The 27,637-nt window shown below is 38.8% G+C and overlaps 1 protein-coding gene and 1 long non-coding RNA gene across 10 annotated transcripts; both read right to left on the bottom strand.

Annotated features, from left to right (window-relative positions):
- Window positions 1–249: 249 nt before the first annotated feature.
- LOC112569096 (DNA-directed RNA polymerase II subunit 1-like) lies at window positions 250–27,297 on the bottom strand. Of its 9 annotated transcripts, none has more exons than XM_025246775.1 (4): window positions 5,040–5,170; window positions 4,532–4,639; window positions 4,391–4,495; window positions 3,943–4,357 (listed from the first exon to the last, which is right to left on the bottom strand). In XM_025246775.1, the coding sequence occupies exons 1-4, from the start codon at window positions 5,095–5,097 to the stop codon at window positions 4,164–4,166; spliced, it is 465 nt and encodes a 154-aa protein (XP_025102560.1). In that variant the 5' UTR covers window positions 5,098–5,170; the 3' UTR covers window positions 3,943–4,163. The 9 variants fall into 9 exon arrangements, 8 of the variants coding, with proteins under 8 accessions (XP_025102566.1, XP_025102565.1, XP_025102564.1 ...); XM_025246776.1 differs by having other exon boundaries at window positions 4,391–4,456; window positions 4,535–4,639; XM_025246781.1 differs by lacking the exons at window positions 3,943–4,357; window positions 4,391–4,495; window positions 4,532–4,639; window positions 5,040–5,170 and adding exons at window positions 250–488; window positions 534–734; window positions 1,358–1,461.
- Window positions 14,262–23,801, bottom strand: LOC112569101. Its single transcript, XR_003100299.1, has 3 exons — window positions 22,728–23,801; window positions 21,699–21,853; window positions 14,262–21,218 (listed from the first exon to the last, which is right to left on the bottom strand). It is a non-coding gene; the product is annotated as an uncharacterized LOC112569101 (long non-coding RNA).
- Window positions 27,298–27,637: the final 340 nt, after the last annotated feature.

Raw genomic sequence — 27,637 nt, 5'->3', positions numbered from 1 at the left:
TTACAGCTTTACTTAGTTTCTATTTCTTTTCCCTTCACCAGCCTGCTTACACCTCACACTCACCAGTGGCGTAGGAAGATGCTCAGCTTTGTGGAGAGGAGGTAGGGCAAACTTTATGCTGACAGTCAACGACATTCACATTCTTGCCTCTTTAGTATTTTTCTTGAGGGGGTGGTTGTCCCCATTGCCCTGTCCCCTGTTTCTACGCCACTGCTCACACAGCATCTCACAAAAAGTGTAATTCACAAATCATACATGTCTCTCACCTTTATTGATTTGTTTACTGGATTTTTCCATGACATTGTTACTTTTCGAGTCGAGATGAGAAGGGGACTGTCTAGATTGAGCAACTTAACGACTGATTTTTTTTTTTTTTAATCTAGAAAAGAGCCTTCTCGTGTAGTGAAATACTTTGCATGCAGGCTAACTGTCGCATTTGACAACACCAACAAGCCTGTGCCTTTCGGAGGCCTATGGTGACTGGAGACCTGGAGAGGCTTCTCTGCGTTCTTTGGCTGCCCAGTCGTCCCAACCTGGAGAGGCTTCTCTGCGTTCTTTGGCTGCCCAGTCGTCCCAACCTGGAGAGGCTTCTCTGCGTTCTTTGGCTGCCCAGTCGTCCCAACCTGGAGAGGCTTCTCTGCGTTCTTTGGCTGCCCAGTCGTCCCAACCTGGAGAGGCTTCTCTGCGTTCTTTGGCTGACCAGTCGTCCCAACCCGGAGAGGCTTCTCTGCGGTCTTTTGAACACACCAAAAGAAACTCTTCATAAAGAATACACTCTCTCGATTGGTAGATGCATTTCAAACATTCACCTCACATAAGGTGACCAGACGTTTCGGGGGCGAAAGCGGGACATGTGCCGATGATGGTGTCGTCACCGTCAAAAAACGCCGAAAAAAGTGATTTTTAAAGACAATCGGGACATTTTATGGACTTGCCAGAAAGCGGGACATTGGGCGTCCCGCCCGATATTCAGGCGGGACACGAGGTCAAAATCGGGACTGTCCCGCCTAAAGCTTAACCTCACAGTCGACAATGACCTTACGGTAGTCACTAGCAACAAACATCAAGAGCAACAAACTACAGTGTCAGATGTATATGCAAATATGCAATGATAACACTCTGACAAGTAAAAAAAAAAATCTTTAGCATGAACGGGAAAAGCAGAAATAAACCAGCCAAATGGGATTTCTTTAGAAAAACCTGTATGCAAACGTAGAACAATGAACAGAGCTTATCACGAAGAACCTTTATGCTGGCCTTTAGCAAAGGTCGTTATGGAGAACACTGTTGGGTGCTCCAGGTATCAAATCTTCCCGACCATCAGAACAATTAACTAAACTCATCGTAAATTTCTTACCGTATTCCGCACTCGCCATGGCTATGCCGACGACAACCAGAATAACAAAAACCTTCATGTTTCAGTTTTCACTAATTTTCTGTACCAGTCAGATGACTTCCGGATTCAGAAGGAAGCTCAAAGACCCAACCGACCTTTTTATACATACCTTTTTAATTAGTCACCTATCTGCGAGAGAATCATCCAAATTAATAAACACCCGTTTAACAAAGGAAACGGCGCAAAATATACAGACATCGTGCTACTTTTGATCTTTCTATTTTTATTTAATTACGACCAAGCGTGTGCTTATTAATTGAACCCTTTGAATAAACTGCTGTTGCGGTAGTCTTATTGAAAATATTTTCAGCTAGCAATATCATTAGAAACTGTTCATATGAAAGAGTCAGTGTTCAGGTAGAAATCTGAATAGATATGTATCTGGTGTATGATAGTTAATACTGGACTGTAATTATTTTTATTAAACTGTTCTGCCGTGTCAGAACCACAGAACTTCTGACAGTCTGCGCAAATGTAACTGGTCGTAAAGATTAGTGACAAATTTTACAGTTTTCCCAATGAGTATCTATATTTGTTCCTTTCGTGGGTAAGGAAAATATTTTTTACAGAAGCGCGATACTGTGTTGACATCAACATCACCTTTTACGTTCACACATCTTTATTCTACAAAATGACCATGCGCAGGTACTAGACCATAGTAGTATTTAACATTCATTAATTTGATTTAGTTTGAATTCTTAAAATTCTTCGGTAGGATTGAGTTAAATAAATGACCCAGAAGTACTTTCTCAAAGCAAGATTACCACCAGGCATTAACAACAACAACAACAACAACAACAACAACAACAACAACAACTTGTTCGAAAATGATCACTATGCTGCTGGTAAGTAAATATTAAGGAAAGAACTAAGAAAAAAAAGACTCATTTTCGGCAGTAAGAAGAATAATAGTTTTATTTCCACTCTCAGTAGCAAAAATCAACCCCGGGGAGCGGCCAGGTAACCCAGCTGGTTAGTTACGAATGATTGTTGAATAAAAACAAAGTAGACTGGAAACACACATTGTGTCTGTATATTAAAAACTCGGTAACTGTTCAGAGCTCTCCTGTGTTCAGATCGTATCTCGAACACATTGTTGTTGTGGTTTTTTTTTTTTCTTTGGATGTGACATCTGTTTTACAGGGCGGGCAGCCTGGCTGTGATATAGCCATGGTTAGTTTGGAAGGGCAATTAGGTGAAATCCTCCTCATGTGAGTTTTTATTATATCGTAACTAAACCAATAGATAAAAAAGTACCAATCGGCATCAGAAATAAGTCTGCTGTCCAAACAATGACTTCTAATTTTGAACCGCAAATTTTTCAATCTGCTGGACCTTTCTTGACAAATATTGGTTATATGAAGGTTGATAGACATGAAGCTCGTAATTGCGACTACAGGCAAACAATGTAAAAGAGACTATATGATATTCAGGTTTCATTTCATCCGCTTTTGACATTAAAGATCAACCTGAACGGCTTGTGTTTTTTAAAATATCAGTAGATATATGCGATATAAAACTAATATGTAAATTTCAGCCTGAAAAACCTATCCATTAATTAATTATCCGCCAGCAAAGTACTCGATTTGCACATGGAGTCCATTCAGGTTGGTCTTTGAGCTGCAATTATAAGATATGGGACAAAAGAGACAGCTGTCCGCAAACGAGTGTCATAAAGACTGTCAAACAAATGTACTATGTAGTTAACATATTATTTTCACTAAACGAGAGAAGAATTCTTTATGCTAGTAATTAAAGCCGTTGGTAATTTTTAGATAGTTATTTCTCTGCATTCTTTTGTAGAACCACATATGGTGTTTGAAGCTTTTATTTTTCCCGCAGCAATTTGGATGTACGGCTGTTAGTGTCTCATTGGCTGGAACTTCCAAATTATTATTATTATTATTATTATTATTATTATTATTATTATTATTATTATTATTATTATTATTATTATTATTATTTATGTCATCGATGTAGCAGTGCGTCTGTGGGCAGTGCGCGTGCAGTTCTAGTTGTCCGACATTTAATTAAAAATATCGCAGACTTAAATGGGTTATTCACGCTTTCGACATTAGTGGTGGGGACACCATTTAGTGCAGCTTGTTTGGTAGGTATTGCCAAAAGTAATTATTCATGTCATGAGTGTATTTCTCTAGTTTAATAAGCTAAGTTCATATGTGTTTAGAGTGGTTTGCCTCGTGCTGGCTTTAGGTTAAAAATATGATGATGAACTTAAAATTCACATATGTTTCAATGTTAAACATTTCACAAAAAATGTTCAGAAAATGTATTTGTCTATATGACAGCAATTAAAACATTTAAAAGATGTGGTCTTAACACCTAAATGCAGAAAAAGGAAGACGTCATTTGCTTGTTTTCTAATTATTTTGACCTCATTCTATTTTATTATTGAATAAGTTTGGAAACTTTATCCATGGGTCTTCCTTTACAAGCGTAATAAACATTGGTATCCAACTTTGCCCTGTCCCCTGTTCCTACGCCACTGTTCACAGCATCTCACAAAAAAAGTAATTCACAAATCATACATGTCACTACTTTTATTGATTTGTTTACTGGATTTTTCAATGACATTGTTACTTTTCGTGTCGAGAGGACAAAGGGATAGTCTACATTTAGCAACTTTACGACTGATTTTTGTTTTAAATCTAGAAAAGAGCCTTCACGTGAAATGGAATGCTTTGCATGCAGGCTAACTGTTGCATTTGACAACACCAACAAGCCTGTGCCTTTCGGAGGCCTATGGTCAACAACCTGGAGAAGCTTCTCTGCGTTCTTCGGCGACCGGGCTGAAACATGGAGAGGCTTCTCTGCGTTCTTGGGCGTCCCGGTCCCAACCAGGAGAGGCTTCTCTGCGTTCTTGGGCGTCCCGGTCCCAACCAGGAGAGGCTTCTCTGCGTTCTTGGGCGACCGGGTACCAACCTGGAGAAGCTTCTCTGCTTTCTTTGGCGACCGGTCTGGAAGCTTCTCTGCGTTCTTTGGCGTCCCGGACCCAACCTGGAGAGGCTTCTCTGCGTTCCTTGGCGACCGGGTACCACCCTGGAGAGGCTTCTCTGCGTTCCTTGGCGACCGGGTACCCTGGAGAGGCTTCTCTGCGTTCCTTGGCGACCGGGTAACCTGGAGAGGCTTCTCTGCGTTCCTTGGCGACCGGGTACCACCCTGGAGAGGCTTCTCTGCGTTCTTTGGCGTCCCGGACCCAACCTGGAGAGGCCTCCCTGCGATCTTTTGAACACACCAAAAGAACCTCTTCATTAAGAATACACTCTCTCCATCGGTAGACGTATTTCAAACATTCACCTCTCAGTCGACAGTGACCTTACGGTAGTCACTAGCAACAAACATTAAGAACAACAAAATTCAGTGTCGGAATGCAATGATAACAACTCTTACAAATAAAAAAAATCTTTAGCATGAACTGAAAAAAGCAGAAACTTCACCAGCCAAATTGGATATTTTAGAAAAACCTGTATGTCAAACGTAGAACAATGAACAGAGCTTATCACGATGGACCTTTATGCTGGCCTTTAGCAAAGGTCGTTATGGAGATCGCAGTCAGCTGCTCCAGGTATCAAATCTTCCCGACAACCAGAACAATTAACTAAACTGATCGTAAAATTCTTACCGTATTCCGCACTCGCCATGGCTATGCCGACGACAACCAGAATAACACAAACCTTCATGTTTCAGTTTTCACTAATATACTGTACCAGTCAGAAGACTTCAGGATTCAGAATGAAGCTCAAAGACCCAACCGACCTTTTTATACCTTTTTTTTTTAATTAGTCTCCTATCTGCGAGAAAATCATCCAATCAATAAACACCCGTTTAACAAAGGAAATATACAGACATCGTGCTACTTTTGATCTTTCTATTTTTATTTAATTACGACCAAGCGTGTGCTTATTAATCGAACCCCTTGAATAAACTGCTGTTGCGGTAGTCTTCTAGAAAATATTTTCAGCTAGCAATATCATTAGAAACTGTTCATATGAAAGAGTCAGTGTTCAGGTAGAAATCTGAATAGACACGTCTCTGGTGTAGGATAGTTAATACTGGACTTTAATTATTTTTATTAAACTGTTCTGCCGTGTCAGAACCACGGAACTTCTGACAGTCTGCGCAAATGTAGCTGGTCGTCAAGATTAGTGACAAATTTCAGTTTTTCCCAATAAGTATCTTTATTGGTTACTTTCGTGTGTAAAGAAAATACTTATCGATATAAAACTAATACGTAAATTTCAGCCTCGAAAACGTATCCATTAATTAATTATCCGCCAGCAAAATACTCGATTCGCACTTGGCATCCATTCAGGTTGGTCTTTGAGCTGCAATCAAAAGACATGGGAGAAAAGAGACAGCTGTACTCAAACGAGAGTCATAAAGCCTGTCAAACAAATGTACTACCAAGTTAACATATTATTTTCACTAAACGAGAGAAGAATTGTTAGTAATTAAAGCCGTTGGTACTTTTAGATAGTTATTTCTCTGCATTCTTTTATAGAACCACATATGGTGTTTGAGGCTTTTATTTTTCCAGCAGCAATGTCGACCTACTGCTGTTAGTGTCTCAATGGCTGGAACTTCCACATAATAATTGTTATCATTATTTGTCATCGATGTAGCAGTGCGTCTGTGGGCAGTGCGCGTGCAGTTCTAGTTGTCCGACATTTAATTACAAAACTCGCAGACTTCAATGGGTTATTCAAGTTGTCGGCAACTGTGGTGGGGACACCATTAAGTGCACTTTGTTTGGTAAGTAATGCCAAAAGTAATTATCCATGTCTTGAGTGTATTTCTGTAGTTTAATAATCTAAGTTCATATGTGTTTATGGTGGTTTGCTTTGTTCTGGCTTTAGGTTTAAAATATGATCAACTTAAAACTCACATATGTTCCAATGTTAAACATATCACAGAAAATGTATTTGTCTTTGTGGCAGCAATTAAAACGTAAAAAGATGTGAACACCTGAATGCAGAAAAAAGGAAGACGTCGTTTGCTTGTTTTCTCCTTATTCTGAACTCCTTTTATTTTATTATTGAATAAGTTTGTAAACTTTATCCAGGGGTCTCCACTTACAAGCGAAATAGACCGTGGTATCCCACTTTGATGGTAAAAAGTTGAAACAATAAATCCCACCAAAGTTTACTGACACCAGGTAAGAGTATTTTAAGCAGTTTTGGAATATATGTCTAGGTCTGGGACAATGTTTAGATGGTGTGCATTTCACCAGAGAATGCTTATTTTTGATGCTTTTGGCGATTTTAGTTTTTTTCTTCTCCGTTACACGTTAAAGGTTTAGATTATTAAGAATAACAGACGTCGTCATTCTAGATGTAGCAGATGACACAGAGGGGTGAGGGCGGCAAGGGAGAAAGATTGAAAAGTGAGAGTTTATTTCTACGCTGAGTAGCAGACATCGACCTGGAGGCGAGGCCAGGTACCCTGGGTAGGTACAAATGATTGTAAAATAAAAACAAAGTAGAACGGAAACATACATTGTGTCTGCATGTTAACAGCGTGGTAACCGTTAATAGATGTTCTGGGTTCAGATCTCGTCTCGAGCACGCTGTTGTTGTTTTTTTTTTCTGCATGTGATCAAGCCATGTTGCCCATTCGACGATAAACCGGAACGTTTTTGATGCGAGCAAAGGGTAATAAGTTCACTTCTAATATATGAGCACCACACACACACATCAGTTGTAGATGATTTAAATTAAAAATAACTCAATTGGTTTATTTACGCATTAATAATTTTTTTCGGGTTTTTTTTTTATCACGCATATTTGAAAGCATGGAGCCTCGACGCTCATCTCCCCCTTTCAAAAAATTGGTAACGAGACCTTTTAACCTTTTTCTTCAATAAAAATAACACTAATTTTAATTTAGCGCAATATCCCAGGTCGTGGCCAGGCTTTATGTAGCTTGTCGAGTAATGATTGTGGAGAAGTCATGCAGAACGGTTTACATTTTCTGTTGTTATAACATGGCTGGTAGGTACCTCTGTCTTTCAGTCTTGACCAGGAGAAACTCCCAGCTGACACTGATCCGTTTTTGACATAATCACTGTTGCAGTGTGTGTGAGTTTGTGTGCGTGCGTGTGGATGGCACATGCTAGTCTAGTTTCTTGTCCGAAAATGTCAGACAGAAATTCTGGAGACATCACGAGGTTGACTGTTTTAGCCACTGTCATATAAGAAACAGCTTTGTTAAACTTCCTAAATGAACATTTAAAAAAAAATTTGATCATTTCTGTTTAAAGTCAGCATTTCAAATATTTTTAAAAAGGATGACTTTGGGAGTACACTTTACTTGCCAAACTTGGTCAAACGTTTGACATCTTCTCGGTTAAGATGGATTTTAAGCTGCTTCCATATTATGTTACGTTTGATTTTTTACCCTCCTCGTTGTAATTACCAATAGTTATCATATTCCCAAGAATACCACAGTTAAGGCGCAAGTGGTTGCATCTCTTGATGTGATTACAATATCGACGATAACCATTTCCTCCTCTCCATAATTTTTTTTTTAAAATGAAGAGATATTTTTCGTTTGAGAAATAAACTCGACATCATGAGTAAAAGGGTTCTGGGTTCAGATCTCGTCTTGTGACACTCTTTTGTATGTGATGCCTGTTCAAGGGACCGGCTGTCGAGGGTTTTCTCTCCTTCCATAGTGCAGCATGGAGAACATTTTCTGATGAACCAATTCCTCTGTGATTGTGTTTGAATGCACGAACTTGTATAATTTAGAGACTGAAGATTTCGGAGAGTTCAATGAAGAACTTCTGCTACAGGAGAAAAGAGCTCACAACTTTTTCATTTGTAAACATGGTTAGCTCCAGTAGTGGCAACAATAATCCCACCCTTTCCAGAAGGAACCTGTATGCCATTTTAGTATGTATCCAAAAGGTGTAATGGGTGATGAATCAACAGGAAACTGTAGTTAAATATATTTTGTTTCAAAATGTTACTATTAAAAAGTACGAAAATGTTGTATTGGTCAGCATATCAGGTATGTTGTCATGACTATTCTAGAACTTTTTATGGTAAAGACTGCCGGTCAACATGTGAGGCGTTAAATGGACAGCACATGCAAAAGAAAGTAGTTGTACACATACCCCCCAAACTCTTTAGTGTTTAATGTACTTAGTCTGATGTGCATAATTTCAGAAAGGTCTGTTTCATATCTGAGTGCCAAAAACAAATGAAGGTCTTTTGGTAGCACCGTTTGGGAGACAGAGCTGCGAGCTATGCATTTAAAATATAAGTATGCTAAATAGAATTGCCGACCATAAATATATACATACAATGTGAAAAAATCTTATGGGAGAGTAGCTTCTGCACCAACTGACAATTCAAAGTTTTATATTTGTAAGTAAAAATGTAAAACTGTAAACACCCTTCAGAACATACTCATCTTTCAATCAACGTCAAGAGCTTGAGCCAAAAGCAAGTTACATTTGGAGAAATATTTATTTAAATATCCGATGAAGCAAAAAATACATCTTTAATTAAATTACAATGTGTTACACATAAGGGTAAATGATAAAGTTTTCATGAACGGATTTACAAAGCATTAGCTTAGTGAGGTGATTACAATGTTGACAAATACATAAAAAAAAAGAGCCTTAATCAACGTGAAATGGTGCATGCACCACTTTCAGGCTACCATCAGATCCATTTAGAAAAGCTTTATAACCCACAGTTAGATAAACACAGGACTGGTCCTGAACAATAACCTTGGTTACATCGAGATGCAAAGTAATTTGGTCAGATTGTTTCATCTGAAGAGACTTCAAATCATCCCATCTTGTACATTACAGATGCTTAGGAATGTGCAATGCCATCAGTTTTTTTGTCCTTGCCAGATGCTACACATCTAGTCTTTTCTCACCATCTATGGGTGAAAGCCTACCAATTTTCTTGAAGCACGATTAAAAAAAATCATCTGTTGTCATAATGTGATAAACTTTAATTTGCAGTGATAATTATTTGTCTTAAACTGAAGTTATATTAACAATATTACTACACGTTCACCATGAAGTTTTTTCACAAAAAAAAAAAAAAGAAAAAAAAAGAGCTAAATCATAGTAGACATTTCATCAACCTTATGGATCCTTGAAAATCCCGTTGACTTGGTGGAAGGAGAAGCCAGACAGTTCAAAATGTTCATGACAAAAAATCATAGCCATCGTGCACATGAACAAAATAAGGTAACAGTCAATGACTGAAACATTCACACTTGTTCTTATACTATATACTTTCTACTTGCTCGACATTTGCAATGCAAGCTCATAAAATATGTATTTCTTTAATAAAAACAAATTCTTATAAAGATTTTCCACACACATGAGCACTGTTACATACTGGGCAAGGCGCACTCCGAAAAAACCACATCACCACGCAACACTGCCAATATGACACTTGGAGACAGAATTGACAGAAATGGTGCTCGCCCTGTGAAGATCCGCCAGGCAGGTGCAGTGCCGGGCTCCCTGACTCAAAGGAGCACTCTCAGCTACTGGAGGTCCCTTCAACTCGTCTCGTGGAGCCAGGGGACGAGGAAGGAAAGCGACTGGCCAGTATACCACCAAAGCCAAGGAAAACCTCAACATTAACATCATGCATTGGAATGCAGAAGGGGTTACCAACAAGAAGATAGAACTGGAACAGTTCCTGCACCAGAACAGCATTAACATCTGCTGCATACAGGAAACTCACCTACATCCGCTGAAGCTGTGCATGATGCTTATGCAGAATTTGATAATTTTGCAAATGATGATGATAATGTACATGTTTTCAGCAATGTCTTTCCCCAAAATAATGAAATTTGTGCTGCCAATAGAATGTGAGAGAATGACAGTGTTCAAATTACGGTTTAGGCCAGTTTGACAGATGAGTACAAAAGTTGAAATTGGCAGCAAATATGAAATGCGTATTTTAAATTACAGGCATATTCAGGAGAAACATAAAATTTTAAAAATTGTTTAGCATTATGTTTTTTGCATAAATTGTTTTCATTTGTGCCTTTTGGCAGTAACTATTCAATCTCGTCAGTGACGCTCTTTTTACCGAAAATTACTTCAAGAAAATGAATTGAGTGCCAGTATGGATCAGCTGAAAAAAAATTGGCATCATGAATTGAACATTAAAGATGTACACTTAATGCTGTAGCTGATGTATGTCCCAAGAAAAGATCAAATGATTAAATGATGGGACCATAAAGAGGCTGTGGTCTTATTTACAAAAGGTCTCCACCAAGCAAATGACTGCTTAGGACCAAGTGACCTATTAACTTATGCTTTGTTGCATTATGTATCAAAAGTGCGAAAGAAACTGGGTGCGTCTGAATCTTCTTAGGAACAGACTAGCTGTTTGTTAATGTAATCTTTCTTTTTTGACGCAAAACCAGGCATTTTATTATTAGTGATCTGAAAACCCTGAAGTTTAAAGGTTTGCTTTTAAGTCTGCAGTTTCATGAGCTTTGCATGATCACTTTGGTTAATTAGAATGTTTGTTTATTCAGAGACTGGTAACATGCCTAACATTTTTGTAAAATTCCTGTGCATGTCTTTTGGTGTAATTAGTTGACTAGTGATTGTCAAACTATAATATAAAACAAGGATAATGTATAATTTATAATATACTTATATGTGTAATATAAATATTGTGCTTTCTACAACACAGTGCTGTATTTTTGTCAACAGGCTTGCTGAAAAGGTTCAGAGGTTCCATCATAATGGCCATGAGGTGATGGCGAGTGGCAGTGAAAAGTATAGGCAGGCTTTGTCCAGTGCTGTTGATAGCCACCGCAGAACCCATATCAGCAAGCTCAGGGCTGTTGCTGCAGAAAGAAGGAGCAGCTTGATGCAGCTGCATGCAGCACGTATGTACCATTTATAGTAGAAAATTCGAATAGATTTTTGTTTGTGACTAGACTGTATATATCCCCCTGTTGGATCACCACCTTGCCGCGGTCGGGGGGCTTGCGTGTCTCGATGACCCTAAGAGCTATGCCGACAGGAGCATCAGCTCCTAGCAGGGTCACCCATGTCGGACAGGTCGAAGGGTAGAGACCAGACAAAGAGTGGTCGACGAGAACTGAAGTCAGAGGTGGTGGGCCGCAAGGCGCACTCCAAAACAACCACATCATCACGCAACACTGCCAATATGACACATGGAGACAGCATTGACTAGACTGTATGGAAATGACGACCACAGTTATATTTAATCTATAGTATGAGCAAGCTGAAAGCGTTAATGTTTCCTTACTGTTAATGTTGGTATTTATTTGCAGGTGGACAGGAGGTGGCCAAGAAAATCAGCAAGACTGTTTCTAAACTTAACAACAAAATAAAATTGCTAATCCCTAACTACAACAGCTATAGCAATGTTGAAGCCACCTTGCCAGCAACCCTTAGCTTTAAAGACGTTTCCTCTGAGGATTGTCAGGTATTTTTGAAATTACCAGGGATCTCAGACATTCAGAGGAAAATAATATACATAAAAGATATGGCTGCACGCTGTACAGAGGAAAGGCACCTTTTGAAAGTTGAAGCAGCTACTGCAAGTCATTTTTATCAACACACCTCTTTGGCCTGGACTTCTCCTAGACGGGAGGCAGGCTATGAATATGAAAGTGAAGAGAATGCCTTATGGTAGAGGACACCTGTCTTGAAAGGCACAGTGTCAAAAGGCGCTTGACGCACGATGGGCTAAAAGACGCAAATCCGATTGTGAAGAGTCACATGGCATCGATATTGTCGAGACGGCAAGCACTTCTACGACTGGCATTTCTGACAAGTTTGTTGACGAAACTAGTACGATTGTGACAACTTTTTCAAATTGAGATGAATTATGAGACCGAAAACGGTAACATAAAAGAACGTTGTTTTGTTGAGTTGAAATCTTTAATTGATTTGTTCTTTTTCTTCACTTGTCCTGAATGTTGCGCTACAGGCAATTGTGACATGTTTTTTGGGGATAGGATGGGTTATTCAAGACATGTTAACGCAAATGTCGAAAATGGCCTATATTGCCAAACAACACTCCTGTTTGCAATAACAGGACAGTGAAGAAACGTTGGCAGGTTTTGATGCATGAAATTACATATTCCAAATTAAACAAGAATGTTTGCACAGCTAACATTGATGTGCGTGAAACTGTGATGCGTGCATCTGTTGAATCTGAGCGTGATGTTTATGCTGATTTAAACACTAACTTGTATAATGGTGATGTTGGTGCTAATGACAAGGATGATGTTGATGATAATACTGATGAGCAAAATATTACTGATGATGCCACTGATGGGGAAAATGAAGATGATGTTAATGATATTGAAAATGCTGCTTCAAGCAAGAAGTCTCCTCTTGATGTTACAGTTTTTGTTGATGGAACTCTGCACAAGAGGGATTTCATTTCCAGTCACGGAGTAGGAATAGTTATAGCAGTTTTGACAGGTCTAGTACTAGATTATGAAGTTATGACCAAGTCTTGTCATGCATGTGCCACCGCCAAAGCAAAGAATATGACTGAAGATGAGAGAAAAAAATGATTCTGTGGAAAAAGGTCACAGGAAAAACACATGTGGTATACACATATGCTTTCAGATGGAGACTACACTGCCTACTCAGCTATAACAAATACAAAGGTGTATGGTGACACCACAATATAGAAGTTGGAAATGTGTCAACTATTGTCATAGAAGAATGGGACAGCTCTTAGGAGAAAGGCAAAGGGAGCCTTGACTGAAAATCCCTGCAAAGCTCTACAGAAGTACATCATCGCCATCAAAAAACTCTGGGCAGGACTTTTACACTGCATGTCAACAGATGAAAATCCACATCATCCGAGATGACCTGATTGCCCCAAGTCTTGTTGTTTTTATAAAAGAGCAGCAGCCAAAGGCAAGACACCAGGAAAACATGTTGCTTGGGCCATTTGCCCTATATATGAAAGAATGTCAGACCCCAATCTTCTGAAGAGAATGCAGCATGGTAGAACGCAAAATGGCAATGAAGCCCTAAATGCCACCATTTGGGCTAGATGTCCCGAAACAAGCTTTGTGGGTGCTGCACAGGTTAAATCAACTGTATCACAGTTTAATCAAGGTTCAGCTCACCTTTGCCAAGTGATGAAATATCTTGAAGTTGCTCCATCTATCATCCTGGTATACTAGTATGTTTATAATGATAAACATTGATTAAAATCAAATGCCATGTGCTATAAATATGCTATTTTAACACTCTATGGTACATATTAAAATAGAATGCTTCAACCCTTTGCATGGTCATTTGCAGCAACTTCCAATCTGGGGATAACAGAAGGTCCAACATTTCCAAACGTAATGTGTTTAATATTAGTTTGATTTTCACAACTTTTTTGTTTGCACACAGGCTTGGGTATGCAGTCGTTTGTTGAAAAAACTTATGGAAGGAAATAGTCAACGGCTGACCGTCATGTATGGCATTGCTTGTGTACTTGAAGCACATTTAAGGGTTTGGGTATTTTCTGTGTATTAATCAAGTTAAAAACTCTGACAGAAACGTTTTCTTTATTCTCTTGCCCTGAATGTTGCACTACAGGCAGTTTTAAAGTTTCTTTTTGGCGATAAAAAGGGATATTCACGACAGATAAATATCAAATGTCAGAAATGCACATTTACCGCCTTAAAATACTCCTGTTCGCGAATTCAGGAAAGTGAAAAGACGAGATAAATAAGTTTTATAAATAAGTCTGTTGTCTTACTGAACAAGTGTTGTAAGGATTTGTGAATGTGTGGGTGTGGGTGTGTGTTTTTGTGAATATAGTTTTAGTAGGGTTATTTACATGGACTGTAGGTGTTTGTGTGAGATGATAGTTTGAATGGAATTAAGTTTTTATTATAAGTTCTTATTATAAGCCAGTTGTTTTACCACGTCTGTTAATTTCTCCTCGTGGAGATAATAAAGTTAAATTGAATTGAATTGAAACAGGTTTTGATATAAATAGTGCCTGAGTACTTTCTTTTAATGAACTTGGCCTTCGTTACACAGCCATGAATAAATTTTCAGCTTTGGTAAACATTCCTGGCATGCATCACAAAACATACCAGAAAATGACCAAAAAGATCGGCACGGCACACATTTATGTTAGTGAAATGGTGACGAAGGCATCAGCTGAAGCTGTGCGTGATACTTATGCAGAATTAGATAATAATATAGACAATGATGAAATGTTGTTTTCAGCAATGTCTCTCCCCAGAATAATGATGATAATAATGAAAATGTTGCTTGCAGCAAAGTTGTTTCCCCCCTTGATGTTATGGTTTCATTGGATGGTACATGGCATAAAAGGGGTTTTACCTCCAGTCATGAAGTTGGAGTAGTGATAGATTTTGTGACAGGGCTAGTCCTAGATTATACAGGTCTTAGCACTGCCAGGCTTGTAAAGCTGCCAAAGTTAAAGATATGACTGCTGAGGAGAGAAAAGAATGGGATAAACTGCATAAGGACAGCTGCACACTTAATTATGAAGGTTCATCAAAGGCAATGGAGAAGGAGGCAGCACTCATACTATGGGGCAGATCTTTAGACAAACACAACATGCAATATACCAGTATGCTGTCAGATGGTGATTCTACTGCCAACTTAGCATTAACAGCAGCAAATGTGTATGGCAACACAAAGATAAAAAAAGTTAGAGTGTGTCAATAATTGCCACAAAAGGATGGGAGCAGTTCCTAGGAAAAAGGCAACAGAGGAAAAATTAGGAGGAAGGAAGTATGGAGCCTTAACAATGAATGTCTGCACAAAACTGCAAGAATATTACAGAAATGCAATCAACAAACACCTGGGAGAGGATAGCTATCTGGGCAACATTGCTACACTGTATGTCTACAGAAAAGGAACCACATCATCTGAGATGTCCTGATGGCCCAGACTCTTGGTGCTTCCGCAAGAAAGCAGTAGCTGCGGGAGAAACCCCAGGAATGCTTATGAAGTTTCACGTGCCATTCAACCCATCTATGAAAGAATGTCACCCCTAAACTTTTAAGGAGTATACAGCATGGAAAAACCCAAAATGCAAATGAAGCCTTGATTGCAACCATCGGGGTTAGATGTCCAAAGACAAAATTTGTGGGTGCTGCGCGTGTGAAATCAGCAGTTGCATCAGCTGTATCCATTTTTTAATCAAGGCTCTGCTCATTTCACTCAGGTGATGAAACATCTTGATATTGTTCCAACAGTAACCATTCTGAAAGCCTATCAAGAGCATCGAGATAAAAAGAGATGTAGGCAATCAGACCAAGACGCCTAATGCAGCTTATAAACAACAAATATTTTTTGAAGTGATATGGAAGTGCTATATACATATTGAATCTTCAAACTTGAATTTCTCTGTTTGCCATTTTTGACAACCAGTCGTTAACTATAAAAGCACTTTGTCAAGAAAGGCTTGTGCTACAGCACTAAAATTTTGCAGTAGTTAGTTACGAATAGTTACCAAATGCATAAGCTATATAATATGATGTGAAATGATTATGATTTAAACATTGCTTTTTGTAGTGGACAGGGGTATGAGTGGATGAAAGGTTGTCACTCGTGAATGTCCTAATGTTAGTAGAAATCATGGGCCTCGTGATTTTTGGATACCCCAAGAGTTTCAGACCTCACAAGCAAGGCACCTAGAGCTCACCCCGTGTGGATGGTGACAGAGGGTGTATATACAGAGGAGCATAGAAAGGTCAAGGGGGGGGGGGGCAATTGTTTTTGGATTAACACAGACAGTGTTTAAGTTAAGAAGCTGTTTGGAAGAGCGAGCGAGGTGTGTCGTGTACCAGAGACGTTGTACAGTCTCCAAGTCACTAGTCGACGAGGACAACACAAGCATCAGGAAGGATGGTGGCCTGAGGAGCAAGGACACCCGCTAGTGTCTTGCGACGTGACGTCATCCGCGCAGCGCATTGTGGGAAGTCGACAAAATGGCAGACAATCAGATACTTCTGCAAGTTACTGTTGCTACATTAATAATATTGCATGATGAAGCAGAAAGAGAGAAGAAGAAGAAAAAGATGTGGGTGAGGGGGTGGGTAGCGCGAAGGAGTCGTTTAGGTGCCTTTTCGTGTCTTCTGAAAGAAATATCTTCGGAGGACTCAAGAGAATGCAGACGCTTTTTTGCGAATGTCGTCTACTACGTCTGCAGAACTTTTATATTTAATCGAGCCTGCAATTCGCAGACAAGATACTGTCATGAGACAGTGTATTAAAGCCGAGGAAAGATTGGCAGTGACCCTGCGGTACCTTGGGTCAGGTATGCATTTTTTGGTTTTTGTTTTCTTTGCATGCTTAGGTTTGGTTAATTTTATGTACAGAAGAGTACTAAGTATGGAACACAAATTGATCTCCAGCTCATTCCAACGTTATTAGTCTGAATGGTCAATTTAAATATTGAAAACGTGCCCTAGTTATGAGCAAATAGAAAAATGTACGCACCTTCAACACACACACACACACCACATACAATTCATTTGTCATGGAGCAGCTAGACTATAGACGGCATAAACGATTTCAGGTACCTATTGCTTCTATTTTACAGGCATGATATAACGTTTACCTGAACTTAATAATGTAAATTCTACCATTAGTACCTGTTGAGGTCCTGATAAAATTGCAGGAAGCTTTCCTTACTATTTGTTGGCCACAGCATCAGAGAGAACTTAATGAGGTAGCTAGTCTCCTCCATAGTTCTACAGCTATCGGTGTACATAATAAACAACAGGGGTGACAGGCAACAGCCTTGTGAGGACCCGGTGTTTGTAGCAATATCAGAATAATGGCAATTTAAATAAACCCTCTGCTGTCTGCAAGTAAAAAAATCCACAAAACCAGTTGATGCGGAAGAGCACAAACACCATACTGGTGTAAGCAACTATCCTCAGGATCTAAACAGAAATCAGTTTAATTGCATCTTTGTGTTGGTAGACTTGGTTAGTATGTTTTTAATTAGGCAAAATGCTTCATTGTACAACCAGGGGAAAAATCTGCAGAATTCATCACTATTGATTGTTTACAGTAGTTGTAATATAATTTTCATGTCTTACTGTCAGAGAATCATTCAGTAATTTAGTTGAAGCTGCTTGAAACTTCAGATTAATTTCTTATTGATATATGTTCCATATGAACTGTCAAGATAATTTTTGTGAATGCCAACCCACATGAGCAGACGTGGTCTGATTTTATTTCCAGGCAATTCATTCGCGGACCTATCGTTCCTTTTCCGGATCCCAGGAAACACAATCCACAACATAGTAATGGATACCTGTGCTGCATTGTACAGGATTCTTCGGGTGGATTATTTGAAGGTAGAGGTTTGTTTAAGTGTAGGAAACATAGAATGCATAGGAGCATCCAACAAATGACATCCATTATTTGGGGCGAAGAAATGATTGCTGTGATATCATATTGTAACCTCCTTGTCAGTCACAAAATTTGTTGATAAATAAATGTGTAATGTGGTCTGCGAGTGTCTCTTTGACAAAGAGACATTAGGCTTTGTAAACAATCAGTGTTATGGTATTCATTCAAAGTTATTAGTAAATAAAGACAAAAATTTCACAAGAATTTGCACAACGGTGGAATCTGCCAAACTGCATTGGAGCTATGGATGGCAAGCATGTAGCCATTCGGTCCCCTGGAGGGTCAACCCATTTTAATTATTTAAAATTTCACAGCATAACTCTTCTTGCTGCTGTTGATGCAAAATACAGATTTCTGTATTTTGACGTAGGGGCAAATGGCAGGGCAGGTGATGCTTGCGTTTTCAGAGACAGTACTCTAGCTGCTGCCCTCGAGAAGAACACTCTAAATATTCCAGCGCCAGTGGCTCTGCCTGGCCGTTTTACACCTGTCCCATACTTTATTGTAGGGGATGATGCCTTCCCCCTAAAAAGTTACCTGCTAAAACCATTCCTGTTCAGAAAGGTCATACAGAACCTGCAAGATGCTGAAGAGGAGATGGAGAGGAGGCGACAACGAATTTTTGATTATCGATTGTCAAGAGCTCGAAGAATAGTGGAGAACGTGTTTGGCATTCTGGCAGCACGCTTTGGTGTTCTTCAAAAATCAATGCCCCATAGCCCAGAACGAGCCACAACAGTAACACTGGCATGCGATACAAAGTAGACCAGGAGTTTATGCCTCCGTGTTTTATTGACAAGAAACTGAGACCCACAATATAATCGAGGGAGACTGGCGCCAGAATACACATCAACTACACTCCCTTACCAATCCTCCAGTCAACAGGTCTTCGACTGATGCCAGACTTGTGCGTGAGGAAGTAAAAAATTATGTGAATGATGAGGGCACTGTGCCATGGCAAGACCGCATTGTATTTGGTCACTAACAGGGAGTGTGAGTGTAGTAAATGCATGAGTGTGTGATGTGTGACGCAAGCGTTCATGAGTAAAAGGTTCACTGAACCCCAGGTGTATGGGGAAAATAACTGATTGGATTTATTACCATGCCAGTCTTCGAAGGAGACAGACTGAAGAGAATTTGAGAGAAGATATTTGGGAATCAAATTCATCCCTTGCATAGTAAAGGTATGGAATACGTCCATATCAGGGAAAGAATGGTGTCAAATGATGTATATTTGACTGGAAGTGATGATGATGATGCAAATTATTTTGTGGTTGTTGTTGCAACAGTGATAAGTTCGATAAGAATATCCATTAGACAATAAGCATTTCAGGAATTACCCAGGAAAGGAGAAGGAATTTACCAGTGAGGAGAAAAAATAAGGATCTATAGGAAGAAGATGACTGGAAAAGCATCATCAACAGCTTGGTGTATATGCTTAGTCGACACTAGCCGTGCCTAGTTTTTGTGGATATTGAAGCACTGAAGCTGTATCGTCAGCCAGATGTTTCTGTCGAGTCAGCACCTGTGGTTCTGGGACACTAAACTGTATTGTTGACAGTCAGGTGTGTCAGACTAGGCAGCACCTACTGTTTGGAAGTTTCCAAGTAAGGAAGGATATTCAAGGAAAGTTATTCTAGGAAGGTTAGTCACGGACAATTATTCAAAAAGTGGATCATTCCTTTATTGTGAAGAAGTGGATTATTCCTTTATTATCATTCCTGAACTGTGCTCACAGAATGTGTGCAAGCTTTTGGTTTGCGGTCACTTTGGATTTCATTTTTCTCCTAAAATTAAGGCAATTTCAATTTAAACATTGTGATTTGTGCCCTATGGGGTGCTGCTAATCATGCCTGCGGAGTATTCAACTTTCAGGAGCATTTGTGGTCGATTTGTGTGGACTTTTTGGTCTTTCATGCACAAGCGAGCTCGGACATCGGCGAGATTGTACAGCAGGGCCCAGATATTGAGGGTGCGGTGTGTGTTGCTGGCGATCATGGTCGCAAGCTTGCTGTTGTGCTCCGGGGATGTGGAGCGAAACCCAGGCCCTGAGCAGGACTCAGAGAATTCAAAGAAGTGTAGATGTGTGTGCCTGTAAGCTTAAACATCTCTGGACAACATCCGAACCATAAGTTAAATTTTGTTAACCTATTGGAGAAACATTTGATTAATAACAAGGAGGGTTTAATCATTCCTGACATTAATATATTTTGGACGTCTTGTTTATGTATTGATGTTTATGTAAGAGTTATCACCCTTCCCATTTAAAAAATACAAGCTCCCACATAATAGAGGAGAAAGACCATGTACAAATCTTTGTGATATGTTGTAAGAAAGAACACGCGAGGGACGGAGTGTGTTGACAGTGCCATGTGTGTATCCGTCCCCAAAAGTCTGCTACCATTAACATTATTATTAGATTGAGACCGCAGTACTCGGATAAGACACGGGCATAATAGTGCATAAACGCCAATTAAACACCAAACTTAGACACTTCTGTGCAAAACAAACTGCCACGACTGAATGTTTCAAAAACATGAGAAGTCTGCTTTCACAAACTCTACTTTTGGAAGTTCCCCTGGGTAGAACTTTAAATCTGAGCCAGTCTGTGGCTGAACTCAAGAAGCAGATGGAAATTTAAAAAAAGAGAGAGAAAAAAGAAAAACAAATCAACCCTGCACATTTGTTCAATGTGAAGATACACAAGAAACACTTACACAAAAAAATTCAAGCTTATCTTAACTAATGTGTGTGGAAAAATCAATATTTTTTATGTGCAACACAAACCTTTAAGACTAAGAGCATGGAGGAGGCTGCTGTACTTCTTAAAAGGAATCGCAAAAACCAATAGTTCAATTTCTGCCACTGTTTTAAAAATACATATATGCAAAGAAAAAAATGACCAGACCTAATAGCTATAAATTGCAAATACATAATTCATTTCACTGGGCATTTTGTCACATACTTACTTTCAAAACTATTTTACAAGAAAAATATAAAATAAAAAAGGTTTTCAATCTTTTCTTGGAGCCTAGGTCGTTGACATAGTCTAGATCCTGCAGTCTTGAGTATCAATGGCTAAAGGACTTGCATATGCCATTGTGCCCCATCATGAACTGTTTATACTGGCAATACTGGTTAAAATGTATACAAAATTATGCTACAGACCTTATCACAGCCAATCAACAAAAATGTTTCTTTCAGCTTGGCCTTCTGTAAAAGAAGTCCTTTGAGTTGGAAGATCAAGCAAATACATTGTCAGTAAGTACCTGTAACCACCATTATCTTCACTGTGAGCGATTATCTTCACCTTGATGCTTGGCACAAAGCAGACTGTTATAATTAGGCATACCTTTTCTGGTTTCAGCCCAAGACCTTGCTGGCAGTGACATCATTTGGCAACATCTGTAAAACAACAAACAAACTATAACCACCATATACAAAATGAATGTTAAATAATACAGTGATCCCTCACCTGTTGCAGGAGTTACGTTCCAGAAACCCCCCAAAAAGTAGAGGTGCTATATTTATAAATGTTTCAGGTTTATAAACCCTTCCAACTCTCTTATTATTAATCTCACATTGGCAAACTTGCACAAGCGGTAGTGGCTACAATCCTTCAATTCCATTGTGTACAATATAATATTTATCTGGTGAGGAAATACCTCTACATAATGTATTTTATTTTGATGTCTAAAATTAACATTATTTAACATTTATAGGCAGAAATAATGAAAATTAGAAAAAGTACATAATACATATATGCCACAAAATCTTGTGATATAGAATAAGATCTATTTGAAAAAACCTACACAGCAATGAACGGTAATTAATGCCAGTCCTGATATTAACAATCTGCTAATAAAATGTATTTTGCATACATACTGTGCAGTCTGAATTAGTGTGCTGCATTATACAGCTTCTTGTAACTCATAGTGGGATCAAAGGCGGGCATCATAAGAGACCTTCTTCTAGGTCTAGGTGGGAAGTCCTGTTTTCCGATACTTCATCCATGCATAATGAATACCAATACAGAAGACCTGTTAAAATATACAGCAATTCATAATAATATTTTCCCCCCATCTATCTTTTTAAAGGCAATGCTCAACTTTTGAAAGTGACTATAACACAGCTTATAAAAGCAAATTGTGCAAATGTTGAGTGAATATCTTTAAAATTCTAAAACAAAACGTTTCAATATGGTTAATTGTATCTGAAGTGATGCTAAACATCAAAAGTATGACTTTTTCTTCTTTTAACCACACAAAGCGAATGTGGAGTTGGGGGCATGATAGTAAAACGCAAATTAAGGTGTAGACTGGAAAATTATAGTCAAACTGTCTAAGGCAGGGATGCCCAACCTACGGCCCGCGGGACATATCCGGCCCGCGGACATATCCGGCCCGCGAAACTTCTGCCTTCAGTGCAGGAAATCCGCATGTTAGTAATTTAAAAAAAAAAAAAACGAAAAAAAAAAAGGAAAGAAGAATTATTTATCCCTACGTAGGGGCTTCTCTCAATCTTTTTTTCGATGGACGAACATTTCGATTCAGTGCTCCGACTCGCTGTCTCTACGATGCAGCCGGACATTCAGAAGTTGGTTTCGGGAAAACAACTTCAAATATCCCACTAATTACTACATAATTAATGGTAAGTACAACTTGTTTCTAATAAGAATGGTATCTGCTCTATTTTTTTTTCTTCTTTGCGGTGAAGCGGCCCGTGACACGCATGTCGGAAATGTCTATGGCCCCCAGGCCGAAAAAGGTTGAGCATCACTGGTCTAAGGCACTACATGCTGTTACAGCAAACACGTGCAACTAAGACTAATTATAGCACTTTTCCTTATCAGACATTAAATGGGACAATGATATATATAGCAACGAAGTGTTTCAACTTTTACTTAAAGTTTACCTGATCATTAATCGAGTAACAGTTCTTGCTGCAGACGACTCTAAGCTCCTCGGAAATTTAATTCGTATGCATGTCTTCAGAATGACGCTCCATCCCAGATATGCAATTTGAAGGCGACTCTTATTTTATCACCCATTATTTCCAGAAAATCCTGCCGACCTAGTCGGAATCTTTGAAAAAGCTGTTAATTGTCCAAAGCATCGAGTGGGTTTGTCGAGTTCCGAAATATTCCGCAAAAATCGTTCTTTTGCATTAAGGATCATGAACACCACAGCAGCCATGTTAAACAAGCGTCCCGCGTGTTGAATGCAGGAATCGTACTTAACAGCTTGAGATTTCGGCCGCAGCTCTCGCTTTTCTGTTTTGTTTGCTGATCACTTTCAGGCATGGCAGCGCTCCACTAAGACAGGACTAGAATCTATAAGGCAATGCTCTGTCCACACCACCCAGCCCGTCTTGCTTGATACAACGTGACGCTGGAAGGTTCCCAGAAGGCCTTGCAGGGGCCGGAACAGCCTTTGACCCGACCAATGGCCAACGACCGTACTGCCACGCGCTGAATTCGTGTTTAAAAATCGTTGACCCACTTCTAAGCCTAGTGAAAATCCCATCAAATGTCAGACGCGCGATAAAAAGCGAAATCCCTATTAAGGAGAGAACCAAACAGAAGTGCATTTTCTGAAAACTAGAACCACAGACGTATATAATTCAAGTTCATTGTAAATCTCCAAACGAACTGAAAATAATACTTTATCCCAAAGGGCAATTATTTTTTGGTTTCCTCGAGCTTTTTGGAGCATAAACAACAAGGAATTACTTCTCATCATTTAATAACCGTCTCCTTAGGAAAATAACATTCACAACGTTGTTTATTAATATGCCTAAATAAGGCCACGTACTGGCGACAGCGACAGCACACACATGGCAGCCACAAGGATGGAGACCTTCATGTATCCCTTCTTGCTTCTAATATAACGATATAGATTTGAAGGCTTCCTGAGAATTCTCGATGAAACACGAAGTGTATTAATTTTATGCACTGATGTCTGTATGCCGAGACTCACTCTTCCACTCTTGCGAAGCGATCCTTTATGGAGCCTCGTTCTAAAAAAAAAAAATCGTCTGCAATCTGTCCATGGGATATTCGTGGTATGAACATGAACGTAGATAGGGGATCTACGTTCATGGTATGAGCAATGGGACTGGATTCCTGCATCCCTGTTCCCTGTCCAGTAAACTGATGAGTACTGACATCACAAAAGGACAATGTGACTTGAGGTCAACACAGTTCACTGAAATACTTGCTACAACAAACACTGTGGCCACATTTAACAGCCATTGTCTTTAACCTCAGTTATTCTGAGTGTAGCAATGAGAATCCACTAAATTATGTTTGAAAAAAATCCAAGCGAACTGGTTTTTAAAAATCTTTGCACATGAAAAAAAAATTAACTTATAACTTCATTTTACAACGCAAAAAGCTTTAATTTATATAATATAGAGAATAAAAACTGGTCAAAATAATTCTGGCAAAATTAAACCATAAAAACTATTTTCTCTCACAACCATATATAATATATGGATTTTACAGGAGTTTTCAAAGGCTGCATGGTGAGGGCAAAAACAGAGAGGAACAAATAATATTCGATAACGAATTTTTTGTCATTTGTCTTTACTTATCATACCTAACTCTTTTCGCATGTCTGTGCGTTTCTAGGAGGTTGGGGTGTGGGAAAGAGGAACAGTTTTTATTCATTCTACATTGATTCTCACAGACACGCGCTAACATTGATATCACAATCCTCTCTAAACCGTCTGTCTCTGACTTCATGCTCCACTAGAAAGAAGACATGATTCTCCCCTGAGGGAGGGGCACACAGATGTGTCTATCCGAAATCAGCAAATCTACAGGTTAGGAGGGAAATTACTCCTAGATTTGAAGAACGTTCAAATAACTCACTTGTCCTCGATGAGTTGGAGCGGAAATTAATTTTTTTTTTATTCGAAATTCTTAGCTCAGCATACATCAAATTTCGCAGTGACCGTTTTGGATATATAGCTCAACTAGAAATCTGTCTCAATTACAGACGACAAAAAAAAAAAAAGAAAAAAAAGAAAAAAAGAAAAAAAAAGAGAATATAATTGTATATACTTATTTTAATGAAAAAAAGAAGAAAAAAATTAACCTTCAGATTACATCGTTACAAGGCTGAACAGTTTACATCAAATGGTCTTAATAACCGTCGGCAAAGTCAACTACCTGAATGTTATTGCTTATATTAATAGGAATTGATTACTTATACTTATTTTAACAAGAACTAATTGAATTAATTAGTTGTACTTTTTTTTTTTGCAAATATATAATGTGAATGTGTATATTAATTATTGATATACTTACTTAGTCATATTTTTGTTATTAAGAAATAATGTGAATGTTTATTTTAGTTCGATATGATACATATGCCATATAAACATTTGTCTCAATGAAACACTGGCTTTGCAGAAACTATAGTGTAATTAAAATGAGAGATAGGCTGTGACTCCCAAAGAGGCAGGCACTGGTGACAAAGTTTTGATTTTAAAATGTAAGACAAAGACGGACTATTTTCTTTGTAACCCATTTAACATTTGTCGGGTGGAGTGTATGGCGGTCGTATGTGCTTTTTTTTCCGCTGGAATGCATGAGTTGTATTTTATATCAGACATTCCCGGTTACATTAGAGCTTTATTTAGTGTCTCTTTCTTGTCCTTTCACCAGACTGCTTACACTTCCCAATCACCAGTGGCGTAGGAAGATGCTCAGCTTTGTGGAGAGGAGGATGTAGGGCAAACTTCATGCTGACAGTCAACGTCTCAACGACATTCACATTCTTGCCTCTTTAGTATCTTTTTTGAGGGGGTTAGCCTTGCCCTGCCCCTGTTCCTACGCCACTGCTCACACAACATCTCACAAAAAGTGTAATTCACAAATCATACATGTCTCTCACTTTTATTGATTTGTTTACTGAATTTTTCAATGACATTGTTACTTTTCGAGTCGAGATGAGAAGGGGATTGTCTACATTTAGCAACTTTACGACTGATTTTTTTTTTAAATCTAGAAAAAAGCCTTCTCGTGAAGTGAAATACTTTGCATGCAGGCTAACTGTCGCATTTGACAACACCAACAAGCCTGTGCCTTTCGGAGGCCTATGGTCCCCAACCTGGAGAGGCTTCTCTGCGTTCCTTGGCGTCCGGTAACCAAGCTGGAGAGGCTTCTCTGCGTTCCTTGGCGACATGGTACCAACCTGGAGAGGCTTCTCTGCGTTCTTCGGCGTCCCGGACCCAACCTGGAGAGGCCTCCCTGCGATCTTTTGAACACACCAAAAGAAAGTCTTCAGAAAGAATACACTCTCTCTATCGGTAGACGTATTTCAAACATTCACTTCACAGTCAACAATGACCTTACGGTAGTCACTAGCAACAAACATCAAGAACAACAAGCTTTAGTGTCAGATTGCAATGATGACAACTCTCACAAGTAAAAGACATCTTAAGCATGAACGGAAAAAGCAGAAATAAACCAGCCAAATGGGATTATTTAGAAAAACCTGTATGGCAAACGTAGAACAATGAACAGAGCTTATCACGATGGACCTCCGTGCTGGCCTTTAGCAAAGGTCGTTATGGAGAACACTGTCAGCTGCTCAAGGTATCAAATCCACCAGAACAATTCAACTAAACTCATAGTAAATTTCTTACCGTATTCCGCACTCGCCATGGCTATGCCGACGACAACCAGAATAACACAAACCTTCATGTTTCAGTTTTCACTAATTTTCTGTACCAGTCAGAAGACTTCAGGATTCAGAATGAAGCTCAAAGACCCAAACTACCTTTTTATACTTTTTTTTTTAATTAGTCTCCTATCTGCGAGAAAATCATCCAATCAATAAACACCCGTTTAACAAAGGAAACGGCGCAAAATATACAGACATCGTGCTACTTTTGATCTTTCTATTTTTATTTAATTACTACCAAGCGTGTGCTTATTAATTGAACCCTTCGAATAAACTGCTGTTGCGGTAGTCTTCATGAAAATATTTTAGGCTAGCAATATCATTAGAAACTGTTCATATGAAAGAGTCGGATGTTTAGGCAAAAATCTCTATAGAAATGTCTCTGGTTTAGGAAAGTTAATACTGGACTGTTATTTAACTGTTCTGCCGTGTCAGAACCACGGAACTTCTGACAGTCTGCGCAAATGTAGCTGGTCGTAAAGATTAGTGACAAATTTCAGTTTTTCCCAATGAGTATCTTTATTGGCTCCTTTCGTGTGTAAGGAAAATATTTTTTACAGAAGCGCGATACTGTGTTGGCATCGACATCACCTTTTACGTTCACACATCTTTATTCTACAAAATGTCCATGCGCAGGTACTTGACAATAGTAGTATTTAACATTCATTAATTTGGTTAAGTTTGAATTCTTAAAATTCAGCGCGAAGGATACTTTAAAGTCTTGAATAGTCACGACTTCGGTAGGATTGAGTTAAATAAATGACCTAGAAGTACTTTCTCAAAGCAAGATTACCTACCACCAGGCTTTAAAAATAAATAAATAAATAAATAAAATAAAAAATAAAATAAAATAATGATATAATAATAATATATTGTTCGAAAATGATCACCATGCTGTAAGTAAATATTAAGGAAAGAACTTAGAAAATAAGACTCATCTTCAGCTGTAAGAAGAATAAAAGTTTTATTTCCACTCTGAGTAGCAAAAATCAACCTCGGGTTGCGGCCAGGTAACCCAGCTGGTTAGCTACGAATGATTGTAGAACAAAAACAAAGGAGACTGGAAACACACCTTGTGTCTGTATATTAACAGCGGGGTAACTGTTAAGAGCTCTCCTGTGTTCAGAATTC

This window comes from Pomacea canaliculata, linkage group LG7 (genome assembly GCF_003073045.1).
Source record: "Pomacea canaliculata isolate SZHN2017 linkage group LG7, ASM307304v1, whole genome shotgun sequence".
NCBI lineage: Eukaryota > Metazoa > Mollusca > Gastropoda > Architaenioglossa > Ampullariidae > Pomacea > Pomacea canaliculata.
This window is presented reverse-complemented; position numbering and strand designations above follow the sequence as displayed.

Excerpts from the sequence above, each read along its gene's own strand:
- LOC112569096 (XM_025246774.1), bottom strand. The coding sequence starts at position 5,097 with ATGAAGGTTTGTGTTATTCTGGTTGTCGTCGGCATAGCCATGGCGAGT. Across the intron at positions 4,640-5,039 it reads CATGGCGAGTGCGGAATACG|ATCGCAGGGAGGCCTCTCCA; the intron begins GTAAGAATTTTA and ends TGTGTTCAAAAG. Across the intron at positions 4,358-4,390 it reads GGTCCGGGACGCCAAAGAAC|GCAGAGAAGCTTCTCCAGGT; the intron begins GCAGAGAAGCTT and ends TCGCCAAAGAAA.